This window comes from Odontesthes bonariensis, chromosome 11, assembly GCF_027942865.1.
Source record: "Odontesthes bonariensis isolate fOdoBon6 chromosome 11, fOdoBon6.hap1, whole genome shotgun sequence".
Taxonomy (NCBI): domain Eukaryota; kingdom Metazoa; phylum Chordata; class Actinopteri; order Atheriniformes; family Atherinopsidae; genus Odontesthes; species Odontesthes bonariensis.
Genome location: NC_134516.1, coordinates 10,060,962 through 10,078,198, shown reverse-complemented (window position 1 = coordinate 10,078,198; position 17,237 = coordinate 10,060,962). Strand labels below are relative to the sequence as shown.

The 17,237-nt window shown below is 45.8% G+C and overlaps 1 protein-coding gene across 1 annotated transcript; it reads left to right on the top strand.

Moving 5' to 3' along the window:
• The first annotated feature begins 664 nt into the window (after positions 1–664).
• LOC142391606 (SLAIN motif-containing protein 1-like) lies at positions 665–15,388 on the top strand. Its single transcript, XM_075477470.1, has 9 exons — positions 665–1,368; positions 4,404–4,540; positions 9,788–9,928; positions 10,063–10,182; positions 11,165–11,314; positions 11,649–12,041; positions 13,458–13,598; positions 13,688–13,982; positions 15,088–15,388. Exons 1-9 carry the CDS (start codon positions 938–940, stop codon positions 15,161–15,163), a joined length of 1,884 nt encoding a protein of 627 aa, XP_075333585.1. The 5' UTR covers positions 665–937; the 3' UTR covers positions 15,164–15,388.
• The last annotated feature ends 1,849 nt before the right edge of the window (positions 15,389–17,237 follow it).

The window sequence follows — 17,237 nt, the reverse complement described above, 5'->3', positions numbered from 1 at the left end:
ATTCGGAGATTCGAGTAAACTCTGCCGCTAAAGCGAAGATACATGGAGTCTTTACCGCAAGAGAAGACAAGGGGACGACTAGAAGTTCGGTAAGCTCGGTAAGTCTTCATTCGTAATTAGAACTTAATTGACTGTTTATTAAAAAAAAAAAAATCACTTCTTTGTAGTTTCTTTAAAGCGAAAACAAAGGGAGGTTTTTATTTTGAATTTTTTTCCCTATCGACCGTACAAAGCTGAATTTGCTGTTCATGGTGCTTTTTCTTAAAAGATAAATGATTAATAAATGATATAATTCATCAACTATGTCAGTTAATCAACTTACATGTGATGAGACGTTTTTTCAAACCTGCTGATACTGGTTTCGCCACTCGGTGCCATGACAGGTTTCCGCCACCAGATGTCACCAAATGCACAAAATGTGGAGCAGGTGCTTCGAACAATTGTAACGCACAATCTCAGCACTCGATATTTAGGTCATCAGATGACTTATCTGGACCGTAAGTCATGTTTAAAGCCACGTCTTTGCATGAAACGAAGCAACACGATGTCTACGTACTGAGTCGAAAGTTTGAACTGTTCAAAGGGTGTTGGCTCTGTCTTGCAGTCCTCTACAGGTCTAGTTTCTGATGTTGGCCGACAATTCGGACTGACAGGTGCACCCGCTACCTGTCATCAGCTCCTCCGTGCATAGAGGCTAAGACGCGTGGGTGTGGAGGGGTGGAGTCTCAAAGTCTCCCATTGGGTGGCCATCCAGACAGGCGTACTAGACAGATTAGCCTAGTAGTACCGCTGCCGGATACAGAAATCAGTTGTAGAGCGACCGGTGAACTGGATCACCGCAATTACAGCAGCTTGGCCGTACCTGTCCTCCATAAACCTTCTTAATTGGAGGTGTGGAGGCGTCCGAAGTATTGAAGATTGGTATTGTTCTGATCCAATGGAGGCAGCCGTGCTGAACCCCGCGATAATGATGGAGGTGGACTGCAACAGCAACAGTCTGAACGCCGAATTGGAGGTGAAGAAGCTGCAGGAGCTGGTTCGGAAACTGGAGCGGCAGAACGAGCAGCTGCGGACCCGGGCCGGCGGCTGCTCCGGCGGCCCGCTTCTGTTGCCTCCATCCTCGGCGTGCGTCCTCGGCAGCGCCGGTGGGTACCGCCTCCCCAGCCCGCTGCCCACCTTGCTGTGTCAGTCGTCCTTGGGTTCATTCTCTCCTCCGGGGGAGCCTTTCGACTATTTCCACCCTCACAGCGCCGGAGATGGAGCGATGGAGGAGGAGGAAGAAGATGTATCCGAACCATCGGTTCTGGATGATCTGGAGCTTTTGGATTTGGATTCCTTGAGCTGCTCAGACGATTCTGAGGAAACATGGTAACTGTCGAGCGTTTGTTCCAATTTTTGACCATTTGTTGCTTTGTGTGGTACGTTCAAATAGTAAATCTTTCATGCAGACGCCTTTTTTTTTTAATTTTTAGCTTTTTATTCCTAATACTTATAAGTAAGTTGCGCTCTCAGCAGCTCCAGGCCCCAGCCATGCTCAGACAAAGCCACCTGCAAGTTAATTAGGCATCTGACAGAAGAGGCCACTGATTACCAGCTGCATCAAGCTGCCCTTCTCTCCCTGTGAGGAAAATGCTTTCACATTAGTGCCATGCTTCAAACACCTGAGCCACAAAGGCAGTCAAACCGCTGACGCTGGCTTTGTCCTTGTTTTTTTTATTTCTATTGTCTACTTTCACTGAGGGGGGGAAAAAAAAAAAAAAAAAAGTATTCGAGGTCATTCTAAGTGACATTTTGCAGATTAAGACAAGTTGCTTATTGCCAGCCACACTTTTAAACGCTCGTCATGTTCGCTGCTACTACACTCAGCATTTCTTGACCCGTCATCTCTTTCTATATTGTCAGGAGAACCAGGAACAAGTGCGCAAACATGCAGAAAGCAGTTGAAATGAGTGTGAAAGTGGTTATTTAGTGTGAGCGCCTCTATTCTCCAGCACACTCTGAACCCTCTCAGACGAGCTTTCTGCCATTTCTATCAGCAGTCTTCGGGAATAGTTCTCCTGGCTACACTGTTCTTCATGCTGCAGATAGTTTTATAGGCCTGCCTAATAGTTTTCAGCTAATCGCCTCGTTGCTGCAAAGAATTACTACTTTGTCTGTCCAAACTGTTTTTTTTATCCTCTTTTTGTAGATGCATCCAAATAAATGAATGGGAGAGCAGGCATCCCACGGTCAAAGAAGCCTAATAAACTGCTGCTCCGGACCACTTTAAAAGATGACGAGAAAGTCTGGCTGCTTCAGATGTAAAAATATAAAGAAATGAGGGATGGCTTGACACTTTTGCACAGTACAGTAGTTGTTGCTGTCTTTTAAACGGGCTTATTTTAGCTCTAATTACCCTTAATGCATTCAGCCTACAGTTAGGTTTAGGTTGCACCGCTGTACACTGATAGGTGTCTAATATTAGGATGCATACGTGGAACACAGTAGCATCTTTGGTTGATTCTGCACTGCAGCACATTTCGATTCATCTTTTATTTGCTGGATTCATATTGCAGGTGCTCTTTACATGTCCAGGAATAGAAACTGAGGGGTGTGTGTGCGCGCTCTGTCCCCGTTCAGGTCAGACTCTCACCTGATGCCAGCGTAGGTTTTAATCTATAATTCAGCCTCTTCCCTTCTGTGCCGCCTGCAGAGTCGGGGCTTTCAGAATAATCTGATTCCCTCCAACAGAAGAGAGCGGTTCCTCCTCCTCCTCATACCTAAAACGCTCATTAACTCCTCAGACCATGGCTGAGGAGACGAGCTGGTAGCAGGAAATGAATGTGGATTCTAATCTGCCAGGGGGATAATTTCAGTGAGAAGAAGAATTCAGTTCTCTCATCAGGTTTTTTTTTAAATTTTTAAAGCAGCTATTAGAGGCCTGAGTATCTTATTCATCACGCATAGGTCTGCACAAGGTTTTAGTTTTGGTGACTTAAGAAAGTAATGTCTACATTATGTAACAGTGTTAGCTGTGGAGGCGGGGAGGAAGAAGGGTTTAAAGAGCGAGAGGTGGTGTTAGCTCAGCAGTTGGTTTCTTTTTGTGGTCACACTTTGAAAGTTGTGTCTCCACAAGAAAAATGTCTCAAACCAAGGGCCATATGTGGTAGAAGGCAATTTATGTGAAGATTGAAGGAAAAACTGATGAATCCGAAGTCTTCTGAGGGGCCGTAGATTGCCTTGAATGAGATCAAGTTAACGGCATTCTACTTCAGCGTTGGTCTCACGCTGCCGTTCAAAACCAAACAAAAGCCCCTTTTGGATCCCAGAAAACTAAATCTGCTTCTATAAAAAGCTGGAACAACGGCGTATTTACCACACTGCTGCGTCACGCCGGCTTCAAACAACACTCCAAGTGTGTAGGAAGCAATGGTGTCGAATGATTTCTGATGGGGGGCGGGGGGAGCCAGTGCAGAGACCTGAGCACTGGACTAATATGGTCGTATTTCCTGGTTCCAGTCAGGACTCGAGCAGCAGCGTTCTGGATGTACTGCAGCTGTCTTACAGCCCGTTTAGAGAGCCCAGTGAGCAGGCCGTTACAGCAGTCTAACCTGCTGGAGACAAACGCATGGATCAGTCTCTCTAAGTCTGGTTTAGACACTATTCCTTTGATTCTGGCAATGTTTTTTAGATGGTAAAAAGCTGCTGATGTTAAAGATTTAATGTGGCTGTTAAAGTTCAGGTCTGAGTCCAATATTACCCCGAGATTTCTAACTTGATAGTTAGGTTTTAGAGAGGGAGTCTCAAGGTGACTGATAACACTTTCTCTTTGTTTCTGTGGGCCACAGACAATGATTTCAGTTTTGTCTGAGTTTAGCTGGAGGAAATTGTTTTGCATCCACACACTGATCTGTTCCATGCAGTGACATAATGTATCTACAGGCCCGTGTTCTTCTGCTGTCAGTGACACGTAGATCTGAGTGTCATCTGCACAGTGGTGGTAGGACACATTATAGCTGTGTATTAGCTGGCCTAACGGAAGCATGTACAGATTGAACAATAGGGGTCCCAGGATTGACCCCTGGGGAAGCAGGCAGGTCTGTTTAGCACCTCGGCCATGCTGCTGTGATTCCAACACAGTGTGGTTCGTGTTGCTGAAATAATCCAATTTTAAAAGGGAGATTGCTGGGATGCCAGCATATTTTCGCTTTACTAAAAAAAAAAAAAAACGTTAATATGGTCAATCATTAGTGAAGTTACACATATGCTACCATCACAGATGAAGCTTTTGTTGAATGACAAAAGTTATTCAACATGCCAGAACGACGTGCCTGTTGAACGTCAGCATGATCGCTGAACGCTCTTGTTTTCGTCATGTCATCATCAAATCTGACTCGGCCTGTCCACCTTCTGTCCATTTCCAGGTTATACGTCACATCGAAGGCCAGAGAGGCCACAAATGAGTCCCTCACACCTCTGCAGTGGTGCCGGCAGGTTCTGGACAACCCCAAATCTGAGTTGGAGGCCGCCAGGAGGTCTCTGTCCGTCCGACTGGAACAAAGTACGAGCCCACGTGTGTGTGTGTGTGTGAGGAATTTACCGGGCATAAAAGCTTCTCCAAACTACTCGTATCTACTTCAGCAGTTTGCTTGTCCCAAACTTAAAATGATATATTTTTTTCCGGTTGAGCCTTGCATAACTTTAAATTCTAAATTCAGGCAGCCAGATGCTGAGCAGCTGTTTGGATGGAGGTTTTCGGGGATTAGCCCTGCTTTGATCAAAAGTTCCTCTCAGTAGCTACAACTGATGATCAGTGATTTAAAAACGAGGTTTTAAAGCGAAGGCAGTGCCTTCAGCAGGCGTTGGTGTGTTTTTATTAGAAGCTCATCAAGATGTGAGGATATTTTGGGAGATGTTTGGCACGAGGGTTCCGCTGTGAGGTAAACTCTGTACGGTGAGGCACTATCAGGTTTGTGCAAGTTTGGTACCGATGAATGAAAGCTGTGCCTGTTTTTCTTCAATAGAACTCCTTTTACACATTTTGTGCATCGCAGACCTGAAGATCAGTGCCATCGGTCCGTTCGTGTGTCTGCAGGTGTTGAAAGTCACCCGCAGTGTTCTCGTTTCTGCTCTCATGCTGTTACTTTTAAACCTGCGGCTGGGCTAATGCATGCGTTCGTTTGTTTGTTTGGTACTGCTCACCTCCAACGTAAGTTTCAGCAGGCAGCAGAATTATCCCTGACATCGATGGAAGATGATAAAGCAAAGCTCTTCTCAGGATGTCCCCTCCACACTGATACAGCTCGAACCTCAGAAGAAGGAAGAACAGGCCTCCAGATCAGTGACACCAGCTCCTCTGACAGCACACTGACAAAGACCAGCGATCTGGATCATCGGGTCAAGTTACATCGGGCGCTTCAGAAGTTTGGAGAGAACTTGGGCCTTAATCCCAAAGTTCAATGGTTTGATAAAGGAGTGGCGTCCTTCCACGCCTTTACTCCGAGCTCTCAACACAGTCACCCGGACATTTTAGTTATCCGTGCTGGAAGCAACGATCCGGGACTCGTGTGCCAAGGAGCTGGCATCTGTGATGCAGAGAGACTCAATGCAGCATCATGAAGAGTTTCTACAAATTAATTTTTTTTTTGTTTTGTTTTGGTTTTTTTTCCTGCATCAGCGAGCGGCAAGTGTGGAGATACGGAATGCCGAAGAAAGTCAAAGACAGGAAGCTCCTCATCACGAGCGTGAGGAAGGCTGTTGGGTGGTGGTGAGGTGACTGAACATCCCCTCCTGAGATAACTACGATGACACCTTCTATCTACCGGACGGAGCGCACTTCACCCCAAAAGGAAATCCAACTCTTTGAGAGCAGCATCTTGAGCACACAGAACAACCCCCCCCTCCCAGGAAACAGCAGAAACGGCCTCGGCTCCAGTTCGCCGTCATGGATCTGCTGGTTCCCACGGTGAGAACCAGTGAGACCAGAAATGTCTTTGAACGGCCGCATCAAAACACGACGGTTGCTTTGGCTGCATGTGTAGGAAAGATGAAGCATAACATCCCAACAGCATGATTATGCCACCACCATGCTTCATTGCAGGCATGCCGTTGGTGGGTTTCTGCTTGTGGAGAGAGGTAACGTTTAATGGTCTTTTGGTCCCCCCGGAGTTGTGTTTTGAAAAGTGTCCGTCACTTCAGATTTAATAAACTCTCCGGCCTTTTGTTTGTTTTTTTTGTTACTGTATTTGACATGTAACTGAATAGCTGGCATTTCCAGTAATTCTGAAGCAACACTGCAATCTCTAACCTTTTTCGGAGAGCTTATTTGTCTTCATTGTGCTGCTCGCTTAGTGGTGTATTTGCAGGCTCCGTTCTATTTCCAACAGGTGTATATATACTAAGATCCTGTGACACTTGGATTACACACAGGAGGACTTGAGTGAACTAATTCGGTGATTTATTATTTTTTTTTTTTTAAATGTAATGGGCAGCTCCGAATGGCAACGAAGGGGCCTCACAGCAAAGGAAGTCGATGCATTTCACTTTCATTTGACTTCACTGAGTCTGTCCTTACATTTGAGTTCAGATCAGTTCAGCACTAAGCAGATCAGACGAGAGTCGCCATGATGAGCACATCTCTCACTTCTTCCATCTCTTACTTGGGGAGAGCAACGAGGAACGACAAGGAAACGGATCCAAGTAGAACAGGAAACATGCCAGTCGCCATGGTAACATCAGTGGGCGTGCTGTGAATCGATAGTGGTTGCGTCATGAGTCAGAATTGACTATTTAAAAATAGATTTTAGGACTTTAAAAAAAAAAAAAAAAATCTTCAAAGCAGGTGTGTATCATCAGGACAGATGTTCATAGAAGTCTTCATCCAATCCACGAGCCTGGAATGCGTAAATGCGGCGGCCTCAGGTGAACGGAGCAGCTCAACGCGCCGAAGATCGAAGCGAAGACACGTCGCTGGACTCTGCTGTGCTGGGCGTGTTTGTGGTGCGGCTCCGACTCCTCACACTTTGAATTTCCCAGTCAGAGAGTTCAGGAAAGCTTCTACACTGATTGTAAAAGGCAGTGAGCTGGGCATGTCGTCAGCTTTATACCTGAAGATTTTTGAACAAACTTCAGGCTGTCAGCAAAATCCAAATGAAGTTTTGACACGGTACTGTGGTCCTTCTTCAGTACTGATGAGCAAAAAAAGTTAATGGCCGACATTTCTTGTCAGACGAATGTGAGTTCTGGCTTTTTTTTTCTTTTTTTAAAAGAGAAACAAAAAAGGGGAATCATACCTCGCATGCTGTGCTGTGAACATTAAGAGCGACAGGAGTCTGATGACAGACGAATGTTGCTCGTCACACGTCTGAAAATGCTGCCGAATTTGAGCCTCCACTCCTCTACTGTAGGGCAAAACTGCCTCCATCTGTTGCCATTTTCACACATCGGTGACACCTGATCAGCACAAAAAAGAAGACCCGCTTATTCTTAAATACTCATTTCCCTCACTAGACCTCACTGCTCATTCTTTTAGGCACCATCTTATCTGTGCTCATACTGTACTGGCCTTGTGAACAAAAAATTGAACTTTGAATTTGAAAAAGACATTTTTTTTTGCTTGTAAGTGTGACTAACGAATGGGAGCTGATACATTTCCTACTTTTTGGTTGCCAAAAGAAATGAAATAAAAGGCCAACGAGTCAGATTTTCAAAAAACAAAGTACTGGTAGAGTCTTATCGGCTTCTTTTGTGTGAAAAGTGAACAATGTAGCTGCTTTTGGTGTTTCACAGCGTAATGCAGCACGACTTGAACTCCGTGGCAAGGTGGAGGTAAAGATGGGCAGACTGGATAATTCTGCTCTGAGCCGAGTGTGTCGTACAAATCTGAACGGCTCACTGAAGGAGATATTTTCGGACCGAGATCATCCCAGGCCGCTTTTGGAGTCTGATGCAACCTCGTCGGAGGTTCTTCCAAACTCAGACCCTGCGCACCTCTGTGCTTGGGCGCCGCTCCTTCAGAAGGACAGTCTACAATGTCTTGGTCAGGGTTCGGGGGCCACAGCGGCGCCCTGCGCACTCGGCTCCATCCTGTGAAGTTGCAGCAGCCGAGAGTCTGGTTGCATCAGACGAGGCGCTGTAACGCTGCTCTGCTGCTGTCCGCTCACGTCTTAAAGCTGCAGAGAAATCCTCCCACCAGCCTGGCCTGCAATCGCTCTCTCTCCGCTCCAGCATGAGTACAGTGAAATGGAGCCGCTGTTGCCATAGCAACGGTTTACACGAAAGGGGAATGCAGCCCCCCTTTTGTGTGGCTAAGTGGCTTATATTCACATTGACAGGTAGCAGCCTCTGCATCTCTGCGTGAACAAAAGCCTCGAACCAGTCGAGTTTCTTTGATATTTCTATGAATAGAAGTGTGTGTGTGTGTGTGTGTGTGTGTGTGTGTGAGACAGTCGGCACCAGGTACAGCTGCACTGTATGAGCAGCTGTGTTTTGTTGAATCCCGCTTTGTCTTCAGCTCTGAGCTGTTGAACAGAGCAGTAAGTGACAGACACTGCTGGTGAGGTAACGGCTGCACAGAACTGCCCTCTACTCAGAGTGGGGGGGGTATGTGTGTGTTCTTGCACTTATTGTTGAGCGAGGACCAAGTTTTTAACCAACAGAGTGAGGACATTTTGGCCGGTCCTCACTTTGTTTCCCTCTAGATGACCTCCTTAGGTTATATAGATGCTATCCTCTAATTTTCTCAGTAGGACCTCAGAATGTCAATTAAGTGTCAATTTTTCACCGCTAAAGTTTAACACAGATTAAAATCTTTTTCTGAATCTTTTGTGCTTCTCAAAATCTGAAGCAGTGTATTGGATCACTATGCCACCTAGTGTCTGGAATGACACATGGGCTGTGTTCGAAACCGCATACTACATACTTGCATACGGCATACTGATCGATCAGACAGTATGCAGAGCGTTTACCCACAATGCATTTCGCTCCTACCCGAGCCGAAATCACCCGGCCTGAAGCTGATTTCGCTTAAGCTCTAAACTCTGTAAACTTTAGCAACATTTGAAACATTTTCAGGCGAGAAAGTAGTCGTTTAGATCCCCCAACGTGTTAAATCTGACAAAATACCGGCTATTTACCATTTTGTTTCCGACGAATTTGGCGCTACTAAAGCTAGCCGTAGTGAGCAACGCACTTCTGGTTATTTTCACAAAATAAAACACCCGTTGCCTTTTATCATAGGGAAAGCCATTACGATACAATTGGTGCTTTTGTTTTGAAAACAGGAAGTGAACCTACCCTCGTTGTAGCTAGCTTGAAACTGCCGTTTTGACAGGAAATGACGATCGGTGATGTTACGTTGCATCTTGGGTAGTTTCAGTATGAGTAGTAACCTCATGATGCATACCCAACATTTTGGCCAATCTAGTATGCATCCGGGAACTTCTCGCTTACTCAAACTTGCATACTAACTCAAAACGTTAGTATGAGTAGTGGGAGTAGTAGAAGTATGCGGTTTCGAACACAGGCTTTGTTTGTTTCTAAGTGAACAAGAAATATTGGTCCTCACCTTGTGAGTGGTTTTACTCTGTCCTTACTCAGCAACAACTGCGAGTGTGTGTGTTGAGACAATAGATTTGATGATGGATGAGGCGATGCAGCGGAAGGAAATGTCTCCTTTTTTTTTTTTTTTTTTTGTGTGTGTATCCAACACAAAAAAAATCTTCAGTACATTTCCAAGTGAAACATTCTCTTTGTTATTGAACGCCTCTGCTTGTGTACCTTCATCTCTCTCCTCCGCTTTCTTCCTCAGTCTCCAGGTGGCGCAGCTCCCTGTCCAGCCCCTCTCCCTCCTCCTCCCCCGGCCCTCCGACTCGAGTGGCCGGAGTGTCTCCCATCAGCGCCTCCCCTTCCGCCAAACCCTGCTCCACTCCCCGGCCGTCAGAAAGACACGGTAGCCAAAACGAGTGCCCGTTTTCAACTACCCACGACTCCTTTTGTAGTTTCGCAGTCTTTGAATGTTCGCCCAAAAAGTCTGCACGTGATATCATGTTGCCTTATCATCTTTTTTGCCAACCCTCCCTGCAGCTCCACCCCTCTCCTCCCCGCTCCACCCGGTCCTCCATCGTGCTCTGAGCCCCGTAGGGAAGGAGTTCTCCCCTGTAGCAGAGAGGACTCCCACGTTCTTCCCTCACCCAACCGTTCGAAGTAAGACTCGCTGCCGCCTTTGTGTCTGATGTCCGTGTCTGATTAACCTCACACAAACTTATCGTAGCCGGAATGTTAACGCGCAGGGAGCTGGGTCGTTCTCTCATGTTAGGTGTAGGAGTGCAGAAATGAATGAGTCCCACCGAGCCTTTGTAATGCAGCGTTCTATGAAACGTTCTCTGAAATGATATTTCTGAGGCTGCAGCTGAATTACATTCATGTGCATTATTAGTGATGGAAAAAGTCTGGTTCCAGGCAACGAGAGAGGCGCCCGCTGGAGGAGAAGCGTGGCAGCTCACGTCCTGAGCAACACGGCTCCCTGGTGGGGGGTGTCCATGACGATGCAACATGGTGCTGAAACGATGTTGCAAACATTAAACTCTTGTTATTGAAATTTATTTATTTTTTTTTTCGTTCACATCCCCAATAAATAGAATAGCATGAAGTTTGGAAACAGTGGATGTAGAATGTTCCCCTTCTTTACCTCCTCGATTGCTTTCCCACTGTTGCTTTTGGATCACTGTCCATCTGTCCTGCGACGCTCTGTAATCAGCTTTGCTCTGAGCAGGCTGCAGATCCCTGTAAACCTCAGGAGCTTCTGTCCGCTGTCACATCATCAATCTTTGGATAGCTGTTGACAGAAGAGGGAGATGCCACATGCAAATCGGTTCTGAGGTATTGAATGTTGCTCCTAAAGCTGATCACACGAGCCGTTTCTGGCACAAGATGGGATCAAGTTGACAGATATTAAAAAAGAATGACAGAATCTAGGAAGACGTCTCCCTCTGGTTCAGGTTCATATTAAGACCCTACAGTTGTTACACCACCTAGCTGCTGTTTACGGCCCACTGCAGGGTCTCCACATATCTCCAATGGATATTATTATCACCTGAATTACTAATTGAACACATATCCCGACATGAATCCACGTCTTTATTTGACTGGTGTGATTATTATTATTATTGTATTTTTTTGTCTGAAGGCCACAGCCTCCGACGTGCCGTCCTCAGCCCTCAGTCCTCTGTGGACAGCGACCTCGGCGGCTCAGAGGTGGAGGACGACTCCATCAACTTCGGATACAAACTGCAGGACCTCACAGACGTCCAGGTGATGGCCCGGCTGCAGGAGGAGAGTAAGTTTCAGACATTTTGGTTCGGCCGATTTGAATTCAACGGCGTTGTTTCCCAAACCTCTACTGTGACGTTTATAAGGCCGTGTAGCGGAAATGACTTTGGATGACACTGTTGCTGTATTTTTGTATTTCATTTGGCTGTTTTCTTTGTGTGCCAACTCACTTCTTCTGCTGTCCATCTGTCTCTATTGTTCCTCCTCTAATAATTTAACATATTGCACCAGATCTCAGAGCCCATCGCTACTTCAGCTTCATTAACCCCAGGAGGTGATGTGTGTGTGTGTGTGTGTGTGTGTGTATCTTGCCTGCTGGTCCTCATATCTCGCTCCCCCAGGTCTAAGGCAGGACTACGCCAGCACGTCGTCCATCCTGGCCAACCGCCGCAGCCAGAGCTTCAGCTTCCAACTCAGCCATCTCAGCGCCGGCCTCGACCTGGAGGAGGAAGACGAGGAGGACGGCGAAGACTACGGCCTCCTGCCCCCGCCGCAGCCGCGCCTCACGTGCCTGCCGCACTCCCACACGTTCTCCAGCATCCGAGACTGGCGAAGAAGCACCAGCTCCCTGTGCACCCCTCCTTCCACCCCATCCACGCCCCCGTATCCTTACGCCGGGCTCGCCTTTCAGGCTCAGCCTCCGGCCCAGCTGCTGGGACTGGGTTTGGGTTTGGCACTGGGACTGGGCAGCCACTGCGGAGCCGAGCAGCAGCAGGGCTTCAGACCAGGATCAGGTGAGAAAACCCCCCTGTTGTCGTTTCAGGCAGCTTTTTCTGCTTATGGGATAATTGTAGGTTAAAGGTATAGTTCGCCTCTTTTGACATGAAGCTGTATGACATCCCATATTAGCAATATAATTTATGAACATTTTCTTACCTCCTGCTGCGTCCTGTGAGCAGAGTTCCAGCCTCGTTTTGGTGTTGACGAAGGTAGTCCGGCTAGTTGGCTGGGGTCCCGAAAATTAAGCGTTTTACTTCTCAAAACAATATGCGTTCAAAAGAGTAATACGTTTGCATCTCAAAATCGTTCATCCAGAAAAAGTCAGACCTCACAATCGCTTGGCGCTATTTTCTCTCCCTTCGTATCACTGCGTTCAGCCACCTAGCGATAGCCGCACCTGTTACTGTGTTTCCTGCTCGGTCTGCACTTCGGTCTGCACAGTTTACATAGCCGTAGTGATACGAAGGTAGAGAGAAATGGCGCCAAGCAATTGTGAGTTTTTTTTGTTGAACGATTTTGTGATGCAAATGTATTACTCTTTTGAACGCATATTGTTTTGAGAAGCCAAACGCTTTATTTTTTAAGCCCCAGCCAACTAGCCGGACTACCTTCATCAACACCAAAACTCGGCTGGAACTCTGCTCACAGGACGCAGCGTAAGAAGATGTTCAGAAATGATATTGCTAATATGGGATGTCATACAGCTTCATGTCAAAAGAGGCGAACTATCCCTTTAACCGCAGACAAAGCTGTCAACTCGCTGGTGAGCACTGAGAATTTAGCAGCAGCAGAGACTGATATTTTAGCCAGGAAATAATGATTTAAAAAAAAAAAATGTTGAACTCTGTCAGACATGGTTCGTCTTGAGAGAATCTGCTGTATTCAGAACTAATCTGAGCCGTCTTTGTGTCTGTTTGTTTTCCCTGTATTGTGTGTGCGTTGCTTTGGGGAAAACTTGGCAACACAAGAGTAAGTCAGCACTGTTTTACACCAACTTTAGTCAATTCTGCCTCACCAGCTCTGATTTTGAGGTGTATATGGCAGTATATAAAGACATGAGAGGTGGCTCAAGACATTGGCGCAGCACCCTGCGTGTGTGTGCGTCGTCACACGCTGACCCTCACTGATCTGGCGGTGCTTAATAAAAACCGTCTAAGCCTCTTGTACAACTGCTCTTAAAGCTCTCCGACTGCTGCGTGTTTCCGTTCAGAGAGAGTTGGATTGGATTAGAGTTGGGGTTGTTAAAGTTGGACAGTGAAAGGAGGTCACGGTCAGCTTTATGTGCCATCTTGTGAGCTGAAGGTTAAAGGAACCAACACTTTGTCCCTCGACCCTTTTTAGTTTGAGGGCAGCTGTGAGTCTTTTTAGAGATTTTAAAATCTGTCCTGTGCAGCTCGTTAAACTTTCACTTTTGGCTGTTTGTCTGTTAGATAAGTTGCGGAGGAGCATGCCTAACCTTGTCAGAGCTCCCAGTGTGCCCATCCCCACCAATCCCAGTGCTTCCCCCTCTTTGCTTCGTAACAGCCAGAGTTTTGATTCGTCCAGCGGACTGGCTCGCCTGCAGTCCTCCAGTAAGACCCAACTTCCACCGACTCAGAATGACTCTGATATTTTAAGATTTGTTCTCCATTTTAAGTCTGACCCCGCCCCTCTTCTTCAGTCCCCTCCCCAGTCAAACTGCAAAACAGGGTACAAAGCGTCGGGAACTTCTCCTCGTTGTCACGGCAACCACTGAAGGCCACCGCCTACGTCAGCCCAACCATCAAAGGCTCGACCTCCACCAGCCTCCAGTCTCTGAGCTGCAGCAACAGCGGGATCCCCCTGCTCAGTAAACCCGCCGGGGGAGGGTCCACCTCCACCCTGACCGCGCCCCGCAGCAGCCTGCCTCGCCCCGCCTCCTTCGTGGCTACCACCTGCACCACCCCCAGAAGCAAGATGGCCCAACCAGCACGAAGGTATGGAAAGAAGTCAAGACTTGTAAAAATTCTACTCGGCATTCCAACATATTTAGTCGAATGTTGGAAATTTGGTGGCTGAGTTGTAACTTGGAACATTCAGATTCAGGTCAACATTGTATTCATCAGTTCCTCTGTGTATTATATTTGGGGGCCTAGCAGCAAAGCTGCGAAGGCACTCATTGTGTTAGTAGCTTTTCTTATTATTGATCCGTTTCCGCTGCTATTGAAGTCTATGGCAGCCCCATGAACGCTATAGTAAAAAGTTGTGAAATTTGGCACATGTAATCAGCCAAGTGCCAAAGCCAACCTCAAGAATTTTCATGCCCCAAGAGCTTACTCTCTAGCGCCACCAACACGTCAAAGTTCAAAGTGTATTCAGTCTAATAACTTTTGACTTTTTTTTTTTTTTACTTTTGTGTGGAATTTTTGATTAGGCTTCTGTTTTTTCCATAAAAACCAATCAAACCAACCGCCAAACCGGAAGTGAGGCCATATCTTGGCAACCATTTGATGTTATGACGTCAAACTTCTAACACAGACTCATTACCACTGCGGTAAGAGGCAAACGAAGTTTGGTGACGTTCGGCCCATAGGTGGCGCTATATGTAGCAAAAATGCATTTTTGCTCATATCTTTGGACCCCTTGGTCCAAATTTCACAAATGAGGTATCATTGGAATCCCTGGATGCAGACAAGGTCAATGCAATTCATGACGTCATCTGCACCATATTGGATTATCCGCCATTTTGAATTTAATTGAAAACCTTCAAAAAGCATTTCAGGCCACGCCTATTGTCCAATCTCCACGGGATTTGGCACATAGAATCTTCAGACCAAGCCGCACAAAAGTTATCTTGTGGATTTTTTTCATTTCACTTCCGTTTAACCGTGGCAGCCAATCAAACTTGGTGCATGGACTCATGACGCCTTCCTGAGCAGCCGTAGCCTTGCCTACTGTGCCATGCTGCTTGGCCCCCCCATCGCTGATTGCAGCTATATTTATTATTCTGAAGGTCTTTGCATACATCTGTGTTAATACATTCTGCGGCCTCGGCGACGTCTGCAGTCGGTGTCGTAATTATTTTCCTTGTCCTTCTCTCAGTTTACTGACTCCTCCAAAGAGCTTGTCCACCCTCAGTGCCCTTCGTGACAGCACCTGGAGAGACGGCTGCTACTGACGGACAGATGTAGTGCAGATGTGCTGGTGGAACCCCGCTGGCTGGGGTGACTCGCGGCGCCTCGGCATAACTTTTTCTCCTTGGAGATGCTGAAAAGGTTTTGACCAAAAAAAGGGACTGAGTTGACCTTAAATCTGAGATCCTGCATAGATCTTTTTCCACTCCTTTCAATTTCTATGCAGAATTTCTTTCGGAGAAGGCGGGTTATTTATTTATTTATTTATTTATTTATTTTTCCGGATCGGAGCGCACAACGGCTTCAGTTTGGTCCGTGCCAAGAAGGAGCTGTTCCCTGTAGCTCTTGTGCAATAAACCACTGGCTGCCGGTTTCCCCGTAATGCTAACCTGCCAGTTTTTAATCAAGCGAGCGTTTGATACTATTTCTATATTTATTTTAAATAAACAGTTCTGACTTATCAGGTTTGTTCGCTGTGGCAAAAAGTGCCGCTAAATGCTGCTAAAGTTGAACCTGTCCCTGTTAGTTTGGGCACATTTGGTCTAATTTTTACAGGATAATAAATATGTATTTATGTACAAAACTAACTTTACAAGCATCTCTATATATTGATTGGTGCAATATTTAATTTTAACATAATATCACCAAAATTTGAATATCTGAATGTGTTGTCACCGTGATGTCACCAAACGTCGTGCAGACCAACGCTTCTAACCTGTCGGAGCGATGAGGGAACCCTTTTTTGCACTTTGTGGAAAAACTCACTCGTGTTTTTGTGCCGTTCACCGATGTTTACACTTCTTTCACGTTTGTTCTTCTGGATTTAGAGAGGAAAAAACACGGCTGTTTTCATGCAGATTTCAGTTGTCCACATCATCACGTAGCAGGCTTTCGTTATATTTCACCGGTTTTTAAATGAATGTTGAAGTGGCACATCTCTCACAACACTGACACTTTTGTAACTGTGATGGACTGAATGAGAAACCTTTTAATAAAATGCACTGAATTAAAGAGGTTCGTCTTACTCTGAATATGCGTCTCGCTTTTATTGGTCATTTTTTTTTTAATCGAAACGTTTTATGCGTGCAGCAGTTGAGAAACTTTGATCAGAAACTTGTGGATCAGATGCCATCTAGTGGAGAATGTTGTCATGGTTCTTTGCTGCGTAAATGCTCATTTATGGGAGCGGTGCAGGTCCAACCTGGGGGCGCAGTAGCAGACTGGTGAGGAGGGATGGATCTGTGGTGGGCACAGAGCTGGACTCTGGTGTCAGCGGCAGAGAAGACTCTGTCCATCCTGGACACCACACAACATCCACTACACCAAACTCTGAGGAGACAGAGGAGCATGCTCAGCAGCAGGCTGCTGTCCCTGAGCTGTTTGCACATGAGCACATTTTTTTTTTTTTTATATAAAAATATATATATATAAAAACTTTTATCCTACTGTATGTTCTTACTAATTGAGGTTTTTTCTTTTGTTTGCTTTTGATACTAACCTGCCGTCGGGCATCTTTGTAGCTGTTGAATACTTTGAATTTCTATCTATCTATACAATTGAACTCACTTTAAATATGCAGATAAACTGTGTTTACTCACAAATTACAGATACTGTATTGTAGTAAATAAAGGAAGTTTGTTGTTTGCCTTTTTTAAAAAAGGATAATAAATAAAAATAGCCCTCAAGTATTCATGCCTGTACTAAAGCAATATAGGGTTGATAAACTGAAAAAAACAGAGCAGAATCTAACACACTTCTCTGACAGCTAAATATATCTGCGTTACTGAGACTAAAAAGGTGTTTCTCGCCTCTGCAACCTGTCTTATCTTGGTGACTGATACCAGTGGACACACATTGAACACTTTGAAGAAATCCTAGGCTAGGGATTTTGGGCCCCATGCAAATAACTTTTCCTAGGCTCCCAAACAGCCGTCCAGGAGGCTGGTGAAAATTTGTGACGCTATTTTACATTAAACTATGCATCTTTATGGTATTTTTGACTATCGTTCCCAATATTTGTGAAAAAAGAAAAACATGACAGTTGACTGGTAAGCACCGAGCACTCTGAATACAATGGAATTCATTTAGATTAATTTATTTGCTGCAACACTGATACTC